Source organism: Podarcis bocagei (assembly GCF_964188305.1).
Source record: "Podarcis bocagei genome assembly, chromosome: 1".
Classification (NCBI taxonomy): Eukaryota; Metazoa; Chordata; class Lepidosauria; order Squamata; family Lacertidae; genus Podarcis; species Podarcis bocagei.
In genome coordinates, this window is record NC_138125.1 from 53,104,104 (window position 1) to 53,120,984 (window position 16,881).

General features: G+C 40.2%; 1 protein-coding gene across 5 annotated transcripts in view; it reads left to right on the plus strand.

Annotated features, from left to right (window-relative positions):
* The window catches only part of PHF21A (PHD finger protein 21A), a 132,819-nt gene that overhangs the window by 49,635 nt on the left and 66,303 nt on the right, over positions 1-16,881 (plus strand). For all 5 annotated transcript variants that reach the window (XM_081164843.1, XM_081164842.1, XM_081164841.1 and 2 more), the window contains exons 4-5: positions 5,300-5,332; positions 6,050-6,115. In XM_081164843.1, the coding sequence (XP_081020969.1) occupies positions 5,300-5,332; positions 6,050-6,115 (99 nt within the window). The remainder of the gene's footprint in view (positions 1-5,299; positions 5,333-6,049; positions 6,116-16,881) is intronic.

The following is a 16,881-nucleotide window of genomic DNA, read 5'->3' on the forward strand; positions in this document are numbered from 1 at the left end:
AGACCCATACCTCGCAGGAAACTGTCACGCCGTGAGTCCAGGAGACGCGTTTCCGTTAAGGAACTTCTTTGCTGGAAACGCTTCCGCAGGCAGCCACTGTCGGACTCTACTAGTGACTAGAGCAGACATGTCTGAGGAGCTCCGTCACACACGGAGGTTTGTGGGGGCACACAAACTCTGAGGGAGCACGTTTTCACGCACAAGCAGCTAATCAAACCCTCACACAAACATATATAAAATCCAAAATAAAACCTTCACTTAAAAGGCTTATGGGGAGCGGGGGGAGTAAGATCTTCCATAGTCACCAAGAAGATAATAGAGATGGTGCTTGTCTGATATTACTGAGAGGGCATTCTAGTGGGTAGGTAGGTGTTGCTAAAATGATTTCACAGGAAGTTTTGTGTAGAACTTTTGAAAATAGTAAATACAGCATATTTGTAGATGAAAGAGTGTGTTTTTTATTTATTTATTAAAAAATTGAGTCTTATTCGTGTTTGGATTTTCAGAGCTCTAAGGACATAATCCTGCTATGTTAACAAGCTTTTCCTCTGAAGAAACACCTTTAAGACAGTTCTTATAACTTTAGAAAAGAGCCATTAGAACCAACCTGGCCTGCATTTATTATCAGGACCTGGGCAGTTGAGCTGTGAGGAACATTTTCAGCTGTGTCAATTGGGTTTTCGGTGAACCCCCAGCATAGGTTAGGTAAGATTGCTATAGTCTATAGGGGTTCTAGGTTCCCTCCAGGATCTAATTCTGGTTGAGTCCCAATTTTAAGTGTTTGTAGCAGGTGTGGAACAGTAAGGACAGATGAGAGAATTCTGTGAACTGACCATCTTGCTGTCTGCTATCTCCCTGCCTGAGCTGGTGTGAAATGGTCTCTAATTCAAGTGTTGAGGATCCTCTAAGCAATGCCAAGGCTTAGGGTGGTGGTTTATTATTTTCAGGGTGGTGGTGTTGTTGTGTTGTGATGGTGGTTAGGATTTGCTTCCCCTGAGTTATCCCAAAGCAATTTGCAATATAATAAAAACATATATAAAACAATTATATGTATAAAAACAGTTAAAGCAATTGCATATGTAAGACATTAAAAACAACAGCATCAATTATAAATATAAAAACAGTCTCAAAAAGCAGCACATACATAAAAACAATTCAGATCCAGTACAGTTACCAACTGGGATAAAGATCTCTATTTAAAAGTATTGTTGAAAGAGCCACTGAAAAGGCAATAAGAGAAGGTGCCTGCCTGATATACAATGGCTTTAACTGCCACCCTCACAATTGTGGTTTGTTGAAACATGGCAACAGCCTATACATGTTATAGGCTACATTCCAGATTTTTTAAAAAAGATGATATGCTTCTCATATGTGCTGCATAGCATGGCAGGACAGAATCTCAAACAAAGATATACTCTGAATTTTCTGTCTTCCAGTGTGAACAGTTCATTCAGTGCTGATGACCGTGTTGAAAATATATTATAAGCCAGTGGATCAGTTATATTTTACACTGGGTATATTTCAAAGTGGTTTACTTCTAGATTTCAACATGGTTAACTCTAAACAATAGATGGCAGGCATGGTTTACTTATTGTACAGTGTACTTGTTTTAAGATCTCAAGTTTGACAATTTCCAACCTGTTTCTAATGTGAAAGCAATAAACCAGCCTCTATTTCTGTGTTACTTGCTAGTAGGTTCAATTTTTGTGGAACTTTTATGTAATTTAAGCAAGAGCTCAGTACAAAAATAACTTGAACGGAATCTAACATAGCGCTAAATGAACATTCCACCCGTGCAAGAATTTCTCCTTGCATGGTGGGACATTCTACCCCTCTCCTCCTCCCTACGCTGTGGAGAACATTTATGCACATGGAAACTTGCAAATTGCTCAGAAAGTGCACAGTCCTACACCCCAAATGGAGCAGGTGAGGCCCACTAAGGTCAGTGGGAACTAGTCACGAGTAAATTTGTATAGATTTTTGTAATTGTGAAAGATCCATCAGACTTGGGATATTCATTGAGCATATTTTATAGCAAATAATCTTTGCTAGACAGATCCTGTCATTGATTGCATTGTTTGTATAGACATTGCTAACAACATTGTGGGTATCTCTGAATGTAAATTCAACTGCACAGTCAACTTTATCCTCTCAGACCTGAGTTCTTTTCAGACTAAATCAAAGCTCTTGTAGACAATTCTGACACCATTTTCTAACATTAAGGTAGATGCTGTGGGTCTGTACATAAATAAATATTTCTCTCATGTAGTTGACCAGCTCACTGGTAACACTGACTCATATGCAGACTGAGAAAAATGGTTGTGTGGAATTATTTACAAAAGTGAGACATTTACGACAAAACAAAATATGGAGAACAGTTCTTCACAAGTTGTGCATGGCTTGCCCTTACGCAGAACATGTAAATATAAAGGCCAACAGCTCTTGCCATCAGATTACTAAATCATGTCAAACTTGTCCAGGATAATCTCTTAAGAGTTTGGGTTTGCATTTGAAGTAGTAGAATTAGCACTGAAAGAACAAGGCTTTTTGGGGAGATGTAGTTGATGGATCTTTCACATAGTTGTAATCATATACACGTTTATTTGGGACTAGGTTCATTTGAACTCTGTGGGATTATCTGGTTTGTATGTGCTGTATGAGACTATTGTGTCAGTGATCTGCAAGCTTTCATATATGCAGATATAGCTGGAACCGAAATCTTTTGATTCTAAATATAGTCTGCAAAAAACAGACCATTTTCAGGGAGCAACATATGTATGCGTCTGAAAACAATTATCCACCCATTATATGGTTTGTCAGGTCAGCTTGATTGTGTCAGTCATCATCTCCAACTGGAGATCAGCACTACAAAGCTGATAGCACTAACTATGTGATTGTCTTTTATGCATAGTTCCAGCTCAGTAACCAAGGCAATACATATAGCTCTGGATACTGGATATAGTGAAACAGCAAGTGAAAGCCTCAGTCTTTCACATGTATACGACTCTTGCTGGGTTGAATCCATGACTTTGCTTGCACAAACGTAAGCACCACTCATGTACAGGTTGTGGGTGAGACACTCATTCCCTCACATCATGACATTGCACACAATTTGGAAAAGCCTGACTGTCCTGGGGCAGTTTTCCAGTGGGCACAAGTGGCTGTGGGATAGGGAGACAACTCCCCGCCCCCCGGTAAATGAATATTGGAAGCACTTCCACTCATGTGGAGGTAAGTATTGGGTCTAAGTCTTTACGTATAGGTTTATGTACTGGCCCCACCCCAGCTAAGGAAGGCATATGTCTGATACTTAAGTCTTTATTGACAAGAGAAGCATTTACAGCATCTTCCACGGTACTCCAGGTACACATGCGCTTCTAGCCTCTAGGCAGTTGCCCACACGTCTGGGCCCTGTGGAGCGTTGCAACAACAGTGGGACCATGTACTCCACTTCCCCGCTGGCTTATATACCCTTCTCTGACGGGTTGCACACACATAACCTGAGACATCTCCTGCATGGAAGTCGTTGTGTCTCTTCCCTCTTCAAGTTCCTCCTGTTTCTAGGAGACAATGGCATAGAGGATGGTGAGGCCTGATCAGCCTCTTCCTCCACCTCTGGCAGGTCCTGTGTCGCCCCCTGTTCATCCCTAACAGCCGTGCTCCTCCTTCTTCCCCCTGCTCTGGTTCCTGCCTCATGAGTAGCACTGAACCGCATAATTGCTGACACCCTCTCCCAGGTCAATCTCCTCCTCCGTTGCTTTGGCCACACACTCATCAGAGCGCTGTCAGCCCTTGACAGAATAATAAACAGAGTTCACATGCTCATTGCCATTTTTGATCCCTTAGCATCTTTGTCACTTTCAAACAAGAAAGATGGATAGAAACGAAAACAGAAAGAAAGAAAGCTGCAAATCTTCTAGCAAGTGACTGTGGGGTGATGAAAAATGCATCTCAGGTTTATTTTGTCCATTCCTGCAATTTTGGTAATTCAGAGTTTGTGTCCCTCTAAATTCAAATTATTAACCTACAAAAGAAAGTATTCTTAAATACATCAAAAGCAAATTTTGACAGACTTTGCTCACCCCAGAATTAGAATAACTTCAGCATTAAATAGTTGTGGGAATGTAATGGTCAATACCTTTTTGCTTAAAAGCACAAGCCTGTCCTTTGAATTCAATGGTACCTGTGTTCTTTGCATGAAAGTGCGTTCTGTCAGGCGAGACATGAGGAGACTATTATAGATAGTGCATTTCTGCATCCAAAAACTTCTCTCTGTGTGTGCTCATGTGTTGGGGAGAAGTAACCAAATAGGAAATCAGTCCCCCCCCCAGCAGTATGCCGTTTTATTTAGAATGATGTTGTCGTGCTGCTCCTAAGTACAAAAAGTATTTGTTAGGAACTGTGGGAAAGATCACTAAATCCTCATATAGGTATAGTGCAAAATTGTTTACTAGTGCCAATTTAATTAATTTTAATAGATCAAACACATATTCTATATGTATTAACCTAGCAGATTTATAGTGCTATGAGAAGTTAATTTATCTATTCAAGCCATTAGCTCCTGTAATTTAGCTGGATTACACAGTTTAATTCTCAAGCAAGCCTTTTAAAATCACTGAATAAGCTTCGTATCAAGACCAAGAATCAAGTGGTCAGAGGGAATATTTCTAATGTGCTCTCCAAGATATGACAAACATCCTATGCCACTTGGTTTTTATACTGACTTTTTAAAAATATCAAAAAGTACCCAGAGAAGCAGAATACCTGAGGAATTTATTAGGTTCTTTGGAGATTTTTTTTGTGTGAGGCAGGAAACTTAACCTGAAGTGCCAATTCTTACAGAATTGTTGTTTTCATTTATTTGTAAAACACCAAAATACTAGGTGCTTTTTCTAACCCCAGTAACAAGCCCCTGCTTTCTGACTTACAATTTAAGTATAGAAAAGTAGCACAAAGAAGCAGGGCAAGGGATGCAGCAAAGTTTCTTCTTTGACTTCTGTCCCTCAACCAAGACCACATGAAGGCAATTCTGTAGTTTTTGATTATATAGATAGCTTTTTTTGCAACCGAACTGATTGTCTGTGTTGCTTTTTATATTAGTTTAAGATTGTAGTTTTAGTTTAGCTTACCCAGCTTTATCCCTAGTAGCAGCATACTTAAACATGTGAATAAGGGTGGCAGAAATAAGCAACACCTTTTATGAAAAATCCAGTTTTAGTCAAGGACAACTGTATAGGTTTTGCTTGCAGAACGTTCAGTAAAGCACATGCAATACTAATACCACTGTCTTCTATTTTAGAAATTGGTTGCCCAAATGAAGCAGGATCCACAGGTAAATATGTTTTACACTCTTCAGCATGTTTATATACACTTTTCATTCCTGAAGTCAGAATACAAACATTTCTCTTGGTGCATTTTTCACAAAGTGAAATAGAAAAATTCATCAGATTATATATTAAGTATACGGTCTCAATATTATTTCTGACAATGTTTTATTCACAAGAAGATTCTTAAAAACCATACCATGAGGAAGGTAGTGGTTTGTTTATTTAGTTCACCAAAATTGTAACATTGGAGGTGCATTCATTTTCTTTTCCCTCATGTATACTATAGACACATTCTGGGGCAAAAGGTTTTAAGTGTGAAATAGCCTTTGGAGATGGGGTGGTGGTTTAATGTTAGATGTATCTTTAAAAATAATTTCAGTTTTCTTTAGTGGAGCACATGACTGAAAGAAAATGTGGAGCATATTGTAGGGAACTCCTTGATGCCCTTGTTAATTAAGTCTTAAATGGCATTTCATGTCTTCATGAAATACATGAAAATGCCACCCAAATGATGCTAAATATTGAAAAGAGCCATAAAACTGTAGCACCAGGCACTTCAAATAGGCTTCACTGTTGTGCTGTTTAAGCAATCCCATTGGTTACAACCTAGAGGCGCTTTATTTATAGCATTCCTATGAGTTTTAAAGTCCTCCTACTTTTCTTTATTAAGAATTGAAAGAGCTTTCTCACAGATACTTTTTTCCCTCTCTCTTTCTAAACAGAATGCTGATCTGAAGAAGCAGCTTCATGAACTCCAAGCCAAAATCACAGCTTTGAGTGAGAAACAGGTAGGGAAACTGGTATATTTTTAATAGCATCTTCTAAAGATACGTCTTCTCCCAGCTACCACGAAAACTGTTGTTTTTTTTCCATGTGTGAAAGTAAGTGTGGGCATCCAACACTTTTTGGCTCTGGTTTGATGTATATAGCAAAACAAAAATAAATATTGGATGCACCAGTCATAGATAAAGTTTATCTCGTGCAATGTGGTGCTGGAAATTTGTGAGGCAGACTAATATAGAAGTAGGAAGACATTGGAAATAATCACGGTTGTTACAATGTGCCTGTCAAAATAAGATACTAGGTTTAGTTATTGAACTCCAGATGTATCTGATTCTTTTTTTAAAATCCCACTTACTTCCACATGGTGGGAGGTGGAAGTTGCTGGCCTTAACAGCTGTGGCTGGATGCCCCCCTTTCTCTCAACTTTTCCTCCTCTGCTGGCTGTGTTGTATGCTGGAGCTCATCTGTGGCTGCGACCAGTAGCAGGTGTATTATGAGGCATGCCTTGGATGTGGACCAGAAGGAAAAAAGTTTTCCCTCTGGTCCGCTCCTTGACTATAAAAGCCAGCTGCGCCATGGTCCCAGCCTCAGTTCAGCTTGGGATTCCCTGCTCACTCTTCCCTTATTCTAGATGTTTGTGGGCTGCCCAATAGTATGCAAGCATGTCCCATGGGGTTGCTCTGTTGAGGAAGCCTTCGGTCACTGTATTCAGGGCCAGGCAGACTCATTTGCATTCAGATTAATTGGGCCTGTCTGGGGGCTTCGCCTACCTCATAGCAACGGTCACAAATTATGGCAGATAAGGCATTGGGTTGAATTCTTAGCTTTCATTGAGCAAGGGTGGGCGGACCTCACCCTGCTCCACAGTATCAGAGTATCCCTTTAATGGGATCCTTGGGCAGGGGGGTTAGCCCAATTTGATGTACATCATAGGGCAACCTTCAGCCTTGGTTAACCCTGCTAAGCATCTGCCAGGAGTCAGGCTAGTTGATATTAGGATACAAAACCAATGCCGGCACCAAAAAGTTCTGATATCTGTAAAATTGTGGCCTCTTTAAATCCCAATACTGTTGTCCTGTGTTTTGTTGCAACTAATGTCACATCTGCCCCACCTTACCCATGGCTCCATTGTGCCTAGGCTCGCAGTTGAAAATCTGGTTGGTTATTGGTTAGATTCAAGGTGCTGGCCATTGTTTGCCACTTTGGTTTTCATTCCGATGGAGTAGGTGATGGGGGAAGATGGGAGTGCATGACTCCTGAGGTTGCCAAATTGTGGTTTTGCATTGTGCCTTTTAAATATTTAACAATGGTTCAGTTTAGAACAAAAGTTCTATATGTGCATGTGCATTATAGGCTAAGAGGGAATTTCTAATGAAGTTCCATTTCTGACTTGAGCCAGTAGAAGACACAAATAAATGTCTTGTGACCTTTTGTAAATTGTATTTCCTCGTGCTTTCCCACCTAAGATATTTGTCATGGCCATTTTGAAAGTTATACCAAGTGTCATGTACAGATTTTTATTTTTTTGTGCTGAATATAACTACTGCTTTTGCATTGTGAATGGTGGTACTTTACTTTTTAACTGTGTTGGTATCTGGCTAGGGCATAGGTTTAATTATTTCTGTGCATAAAGCCTTTGTGAATCGAGCTGCTGTTTAGAAAAGGTAGTTAGGAGTACTTACTATTTCTATCCAAGCTGGTGCACTAGAATTATAGGTAACATTACTGTGGAGTTGCAGCTGTTTATATGCTGTGGGGAGGTTGTTCATAATGTAATACAATTATTTATACAGTATCCCATCTTTAATGATAAGGATCCTTCCAAGGCAGTTTACAAATAACAACAACAACATTACCATTAGATGACAGTAAACCTTACCAGCTCATCAAGATTCGTCCCACAGGGCAGTTGGTGCCAAGTGACCCTGTGCAGGAGGAGGGGACTGCTCAGTTGGAGCAGGCTGTAATGTTACCTTTGCTTCCCTCCCTCCCTGTCCTGTTTCCTTCCCCATTTCCCCCTAATGAGGGTGAACTGAGTATCCATGCACCAGTGGAATTGGGAGAACCTATGCACATCAAATCACTGTGTGTTGGAATCAGCTTCACCTTCTCTCAATATTCAAAGAGTTCTGAACCCCTCCAACACTGTTTTTACTTTCGGCCTCCCAGATGCTGAAAGAATCAAACATAATAGTGTAACAGATCTTCTACCTTTCCATTGATGCAAGATACAATGGTTGCATTTGGGAAAGAGGTATTTAAAACAAACTTGCCTCGCTACTAGAGTTGTTCAGCAATGGAATAACATTTTATGGAAGGCAGTGAAATCTCCTTGTATGAATGTTCTTAAGAAAAGTGTGAACAGTCATCTGTGGAAAACTGCTTTGTCATAGAATCACTTATAACAGGGCAGAGGGTGGCCTAGAGTGCTCACTGGGTGAAGTTCAACTCTATTGTATTGCAGTAGTGGAGGGAAAATCCTATAGTGTTATTTTCCTACCTGCTCTCCCCCACTCCCCACACTGTAAACCACTGCCTGTTTATCTTACCAAAAACTTAATATCCTCAGTATGGAGTAAAATATTAAATTAAGGCACTCCCAAGTGTGTACCAATGCCCATGACTATACTGGATCTTTCTCCCTGGGGGTTCAGATATTGAGAGCTCAGTGAGAAGCAGAGGGGGAAGACAACAAGATAATGTATTTATCGAGAAGTGGAGCCTTTTTATAATGTACTGGAATAATAAGGTACAGGATAATGTAAACCCATTTGTGTTCCTTGGAACATTGTGATATTAATTTATTATGGTTGATTTTTGTATGGAAATCTGTTCCTATATGTACATAGATACTCCAAACCGAAGTTTTTAACTAAAGTATGCTCTCTTAAATTCAGCTCAACCTAGCGCATGTGGTGGTGCACTGATGGGGACAAAATCCACTGTAGTTCTACATTGTGGTTAAACTTCCTAGTTACAGGAGATGGAGCTCAAGGAGGCATCATGTTTCTTTTTAAAGAACTGAGTTCAACAATTTCTGCTGCTTACTACTTGAAAAGTAACTGAATCAAGCTGGGTCATGGTCACTGTGGCCTGAATCCAATACTGTCAGCATTAACTTTGTTTTTATTTTAAAAGAGGTTGAAATGAGATGGAACATGGTTAAAAGCAGAATGGCAAATGCTTTACCTCACAGAATCCTACACATCATAACATTATGCTGATATGTCTGCCACTTCAGTCTCTGTCCTAATTTTCTTCAGTAAAGGTTGCTTTGTTTCTTAATTCTGTGTCATGAACTATGCAAGTCCCTAGGAAACAGCCAGCAAGAATTGGCTAACATTCTTTCTGAGACTTTAAAGAGGCAACAGCTTTAACTTGTGTTTCTGAATAATTACCAGGCCCCTAAAATGCAACTGAGTGTTCCAGTGAATGAATGATCAGAATGTTAGCAACTAGTTGTGCACTGAAGGCAAATCTAGTCGGTTACTTAAAAGTTTTTAAGGTTAATATTGGTGATTTGTTCTCTGAAGTTTGCATAATAATGTGTGTGTCAGTAAATTCTTTAGCTGGTGCAGAGGGCCCCTGATTGTTTCATGGCAAGTCTGTTGCAATGCCAATAGATGAGTCATACTAACTTACCAATTCATATGTTGAGCCAGGGAGAGAAGGCTGTATATTGATGGAGAGGCTGTGGTATTAGGTGGAGCAAATTTTGTCTAAAGCTTGGTTTTCTGGCCTGATTTGACAGTCTTTTTAAAAGTCATGTAAGAGGAAAATTAAAAACTTAATATTGCTGTGCAGAAATAGATTATAATGGGTAGTAGCTGCTAGTTCTTTCTTCTTACAGAAGTGTTTTCTGGATAAATCACAAGTGTTCTGTACATAGGGGAGAAGCATAATTTGGCTATTGTGATGAATTTTTATCTTTTCATTGAGTTGCAGTTTCTAGTATTTTTGTAAGAGCTGTTTTAAAAAGTGATTAGCTTGCAAATAACATGCAGATATTACCATGCAGCCAGCGTAGAAACACAAGCAGTTGGCATCTTAACAACATTTACCTTTTATCAAGCAAGACTCATGAAGGAGGGACAGTCCTCACTCTGCCTGCCCAGTGCCCACTGTGTCTACACCACAACTAGCGTGGAAGTCTAGTGGCTTGGCAGAGAAGGGATGGAGTGATCTGAACTCATCCACCGGCCTGCTCACTTGGCTGCATGGAATTCCATGCATTTGCCTATGACTAGCAGGCTACTTTCTTAAATACAAGGCTGATAATAGTAAATGCTCAGCTTGCTAAATACGCTTACTTAAGCTTTGGAACTTCTCCTATACTGACAGCGTGTCACTTAGGAAATGTGCACTTCAGTGTCAGAAGCTGCAAACCAGCTTTAGATCATACTGCAGGATTATTTTTGAGGTACTGTTAAATATCAAAGCAGTCAAGTTTTCAATCCCGGGGGCGGGGGGGAGAGGACCTGAAGAAAGATGAAAACTGTTATTAGGATCGTCGTTCCTAACTTTCAAAACTTTATTGCATTTTGAGATGGCCTACTTTAAGTGTGAAACAAGATGGGGAGTTAGGAATTTTAATAACTTTACAACAATATAGTGCACAGTACGCTTTGAGATAGGAAGTCTTCCTCTTTAGTAGATAAAGTTATGTAACTAGAGCGGTTTTGTTTACCGTCCCTTTGAATTTCTAAATATCTGCTGCTGACACGAACAGCAAAAAATTCATGTTTATATAGAAAGTGTTTTCTGATGGGCGCTCTTTGTTTTTATATTATGTTTTTATACCATAGGGCCCCAATCTTATGCGCTCTTACTTCAGAATAAGCTCTATGAAATTCAGGGGGACTTAACTCAGAATACACATTCACAGGATGAGACTGTAAATTGCAAGATTAATCCTTTTACAGGGGAGTGAAGTATGTGTTTATGTCATCCACTGAACCAAATTCTTGTGTGCGCCTCTCTTCCCCGTTTTCAGAATGCATTTCGGAACTTAAGTGCTCCTTGCTATAGTAAATGTGATTACCCTTCCGCTGCCTTTCTGAAAGAATAGATTTTTCAGGCAACAGTACTTAAAGTACTAGCTAGAGGGAGGCATTACTCCCAGTTACAACTGTAGCAAGAATAAGGAAACACTGAAGTAAGCCATTCTCTCTCCCTCCCCCACTCTGTGATTTCTAACACAGAACAAAAACACAGTAGGAGTTTTTTTTTGGGGGGGGGGGCAGGGATGGTGACAGTTCCATACTGCAAAACACCTCAACGCAATAAAGGAATTTACTCCCCTATCTTGTTTCTTGCTTTTCTGGCTGTATATGTGACTGTATATGGTACAAGCTGGACTGGACAAGCAATAGTGCATGTAGCAACAACTTTGAGATTTGATACCGGTGCATAATGGCCCCTCTGGCAGGTTGGAAAGCTGATTGTAAGGGAGGTTGATTATAGGAAGCCTTTGATCCCACATCTAAATATATCTTGAGGAACAAACCAAAACTTCCTATTCTAGTCTCCACCTACTGTTTTTGTGTTTAATATTAGAAAAATGTTCAGAATTGAAGTAGATCCATAGGATTCATTCCAGGATAATACAACCTATTCTGAATGCCAGTATGCAGAATTTATTTTTACTTTATTTGGGAAGAAGTAAAATATTGTGATACAGGACTTTTACCTACAACGCCGCTTCCTTTGCAGGCAATAACATACAGATAATTAATAAAAGTTAATTCTTTTAGAGAGCATATCAGTTGATTTACTTTCATTTGTGAGTCCTAGAAAACAAGATTTTCCCTGCCATAAGATGTACAAGATCTCAAAAACTGCTGTCAAGTGTAAGCTGCACTTGCAATCCTCCCCGCATCATAAAGCAGGTGGCAAGGAACTTTTTTGGTTCTGGGGGTCAGGTCTTTATCGGGCTTCACCTTGCAGGCCATCTTTGACAGGTGGGTAGGGCAGTTCACCTGTCAATCACATAATGTCACTATGATGCCACATAAAGCAGACATTGGCTCTGGCAGGGACTGTTCCATTGAGCAGCAATGAAGAAAAAGGGGTCTGCTTGCTGTATGTGCAGTGAAAGAAAGCAAACTCAGTTTTTTATCTGATGCTGATCCTTTTCAGATGCTGAAGAAATCAGTGCAGGACAAGCTTTCCAAGAAGATTCCGCCCACCAGCTGATGAAATCCTTGGCATCATCAGATAGGCGGGGTGTGTGGTTTAGAGCAGATATCTACAGACCTTTCAGATCCTGGATCCACTTTTGACCTAAACATATATTTGGGGACCCATTTCTTAATCTTTTACCATGTATTTGCATGGCAGTAGTGTTCTTTTTATTACCCACCTTGGGTCAGACTGCGACCCACTAGTGTGGAACTTTCTAAACTTTTCATGTCGGTGACACACTTCTTAGACATGCATCATTTTGTGACACAGTAATTTTGTTTTACTATCAAACTGGAGGTTAAACTAACCTCTTTCCAGTCCCTGGAGGAGCATGGGGAGCGTTTGCACCACACACCTACATACTGCAGCCGACACACTAACGTGTCGTGACACACAATTTAGAATGCTCAGCACTAGTGGGTCCCAATGCACCAGCTTAGGGGAAATGGTTTCACAGTTCAAATGGGATCCCCTGGTGGGGCCAAATTGGCCCCTGGGTTGGAAGTTCCCCAGTTCTGCCATAAACCAAACTCAGTTCTTAGTTGTTAGCTTTCTTGGCTGAACTTCAGGCTTTTACTAAATTGCATAATAAAAGTTGCATCCTCAATAAAACCTTGTATAGAGAGTGCGCTTCTAATTTTCAAAATGCCTTGTAGTGCTAATTTGTGTTTTGTTCTCACAGTCATGCTATTATTTCCTTCTTTTGGATATGGAAAATTCAGACTGAGAGTTAATGATTTGACCAAAGTCTGACAGAAGTGAGACTTTGATACGCATCTCTCTGACCAGTGTTAGAAACTCAGATATACAGTCATACCTATTGTTACATTCAGTTCAGGTTACGTCTTTTCAGGTTGCATCCCACGGCAACCCGGAAGTACCGGAAAGGGTTACTTCCGGGTTTCGCCGCATGTGCAGACGCGCAATATGACGTCACATGCATGCACAGAAGCGGCAAATCGTGACTTGCGCAGACGCGGGTTACGTTCCTCTCAGGTTGTGAACGGATCCTGTTCACAACCAGAGGTACCACTGTATAAGCTAATCACCAAATAAGCTAAGCACCTTAAAGCTAGGTTGTGGTTGCCACAATGGAATGTTTAGGCACCTTTTTTGCAATGTGATTTGTTGTTATTGTTGTTATCCATTTCATTTCTATGCCACTTTATATTTTAAAGAAAAAATATCAAAGCAGTTTGCAATACTTTAAAACGTCAAATAAAACAACCCAGAATAATAGAAATTTAAGCTTCAAGGAAAATACTTCATGTCTTTCTCTCTAACTAATTTTGCTTCCCTTATATTTTATTTACCTACTTAATTTATATAGCTGCTCCATAAGTACTCTTGGAAGCCAGTGTGATGTACTGGTTAGAGTGTTGGACTAGTGCCTGGGAGATCAGGGTTCAAATCCCCTCTTAACGTACTTCACAGGGTCGTTGTAGGGATTTACTGAGGATGGGGTGAACCACATACTCCTTTGAAAAGAAGGTGGGATATAAATCAACAAATGAGCTCTTCGGCTTACCTGCTTAAGAAAGCTGGAGGAGTTAGCCGGATGGAGATGTCAGTTGCCATGTGGTCGCAATTGGACCTGCACCAGTCACAAAACACGCCGGGAACCTGGAGTTTTTTGAATGCTGCCTCTGACTGAACTTCAGCTCTCCTGGAGTGTACTGATTCACTTAAGCCACTGTCTCTTCTGAGTTTGTACTTTTGTAAAGCTCAGGGCATCCCTCAACCCAAATGCAGTTTAGTGCTTTTTCAGAACACTTGCCCTAGACAAGAAATAAGTTAATTACTTTTTAGTTGCCTCAAAAGGCCTGTTCTCTCTCCCCTCTCCCAGGAATTATGCTTTAAAGGAAACTTCTTGATCCTAGTATTTAAGAGATATATTACATTGGTAAAAGGGGATGCAGTTTTTAAGTAATACACATCAACTTTTTAGGAAGGAAGAAGGAAGAATTAACTAGTGTGAAAGCTTGAACACTAAGGGCCAAACTAGATGTGATGTAGTTGCATGAATTGCAACATGCACCTTTTTAATGATGTGAATAGGAGAAACCTGAGCAGCCACTGGTGGCTTTTCTTGAAAAGCAAACAGCATCTTTAGAGATGCATGTTTATAGTCAGGAACAAGCAGGGGGAGAAAGAGTTAAAACTCTCCTTCCCACTCCCCATAGTCCCAGTGCTGCTATTTACACAACAAAAAAATGCTGATGTCTAATAAGAAACATACCACTGCACCACTTCTGTATGTCCGTAGAGCTGACTCACATATAAGAGGCAATGAATATAATCAGGGAAGGCAGGTCCACTGGGGCATAGCCTTCCCAGGGAAAATGTAAAGCTTTTAAAAAAAATCCTCAAAATTTCAAAGTCACACACTCTTTCCTGTCCCAAACACATTTTTTGCTCCCTTTAAAATACAGAGGCATTTCTGTCAATCAACTCTCTATCCAGCACAGGAGTCAGAATTGCTTCAGAAACAGCCCAGTGGGGTGGTGGCATTGGCCTAACAGAATCATAAATTGGTTCTAAGTATGCTCAGACCTGTTTTCTTGAAGGCCCAAGAATTAGCAGGGGGTGCTTCTTACTCTGAGGGTCTTTCTTCTCATTTAGTCCAGTATTTGTTTTGTGACCTTGCTAGAAGAACAAGCAAGCAACAGTGGGTCTCTTTCTGTTATAAATATCCACTTCTTTACTTAATTATCTTGCTTTTTTTAAATTGGAGAATTGGAAGTAGAAATGGTGGGATGGCTTGTGTATGTGTTGCAACGAGCTCTATATTAAGCATTTTCCCAAATTCACTTATTAAAAACTGCAGCAGATGTTGTGGGTGGGACAGGGCAGGTAAGGTTGTTGGAAGCCACCCAGAGTGACTGGGGAGGCCCGACCAGATGGGTGGGGTATAAGTAATAAATCATTACTATTATTATTAAGGTAGGTCTGGGCCATGTCCAGTTCCAGAGTATTTCCAGAAAAAGCATTTGGGAACCCCTGGCAAGGAATACATATTGAATGCAAAGGAACCCTGCCACTATTATTTCTGCCTTGCTCTTTTGTGAGTTTGTCAGTGAATTTCTAAAAGAAAACTTTTGGGCTCTGATACTGTCTGGATATGACTCCACATCCTTCCCTACACCTGGAAGATGCTCTCCTAAATCTCAGACATAATAGAGGTTGAGTATAATAAGTCTGGTGTGATGAACTCTGCACATGAGCAGGACTGAGCCATGCATGCAGATATGTTCTGATGTGCTCTGGCTCAAATGAAACCAAATTCAAAACCTTGTGTCATGTGATATGGCTTAATTTCTAAACAAGAGGTATGGAGTCAGTCTTGCCTGAAAATCATACATGGGTCTTCTTACATGGAATCTCATTCCCTTTCCTTAGATGTGCAGAGAATAATGGATGTGTATGTTTGTTTTTAGAGAGGAGGAGGCAGTGGCACTCTGCACATGTGTAATTGCAAGTCAGAATGTTACCAGTTGCCACTGGGTAGAGTTCCCCTCTGTTCTGGAATTCTTACAAGTGGTATTAGCCACTGACGTGAAAGACACTCGTGGCAAGGTTTCTCCCTTGAATTTTTACTGCTTGTATTGGCCACATTTGAGGAAAAAACAGCACCCTTGCTGTGCATATCTACCTGCCTTGTTCTTTTTCTGTTTGTACTCTAATTATTTTTAAAGATTTGTACACAACAAAAATGCATACGAACATCTCACCTCTTTAATAATAATTCAGAGCAGCATATATAGGTTTCCCAGGTGCTCTGTCATCTTTGTGCACTAAACAGACCTGCTTAGCTTCAGAAAGGTTGCTGCACTACGTGCCTTTAGACCACTGCCTTGGCCCTTGTAGGGAAGAACAGTAGCTGCCAGATGTAGCAACATTTTTTGCCATGGGTGATCATGTTCAGATAATTATGAGATACAGAAACACATTCACATGACTAGCACAGCAGGAACAAGCATTACTCTTTCAATATGCTTTCAGCTGTAGCTGTTGCTGTCTTTGCGCTTTAAATCAGCAAAAGACAACTTGTATGCTGTGTTTTCTGTTTGGTCTAATGGTGTTTGTCTGTTTTGTCAGTGGAGACTATGACTAGGGAGAAAATAATACAGATTTTGCCTGGGTTAAGTTTTGTCTGTCTGAAAATTAATTGTAAATATTTGCTTGTTACTTGTACCTGCAGTGATGCAATAAATGTTGGTACTAAAAGCCTCCCAAAATTTCCACGAATGTAAATAGAAACATTACATTGCATTGGATCCAAAGGGTGCCTTTGCAAATGCCATGTGTGCAACGTAATTTTCCCTCTCCCTCTGAATGCGTTGCCTGTCACAAGCACCTTCTGTGAGAGGGGAGAATTACCCAGATTTGGGTGGAAGTATATGGGCTGTTTGAACACTGTTTGAGACTCCATTATAGTATTTCTTCTTGATTAAAAATGTTCTATGCAAGAAAATTCATAGTTTTAGATTTGCAGTGATCTCATTTTCTAATACCCACCTTTTCAGGTTTGCTTATCTGGGCAAGATGTTTTAGACCATCACTATTAATCATGATGGTATTTAGTGAC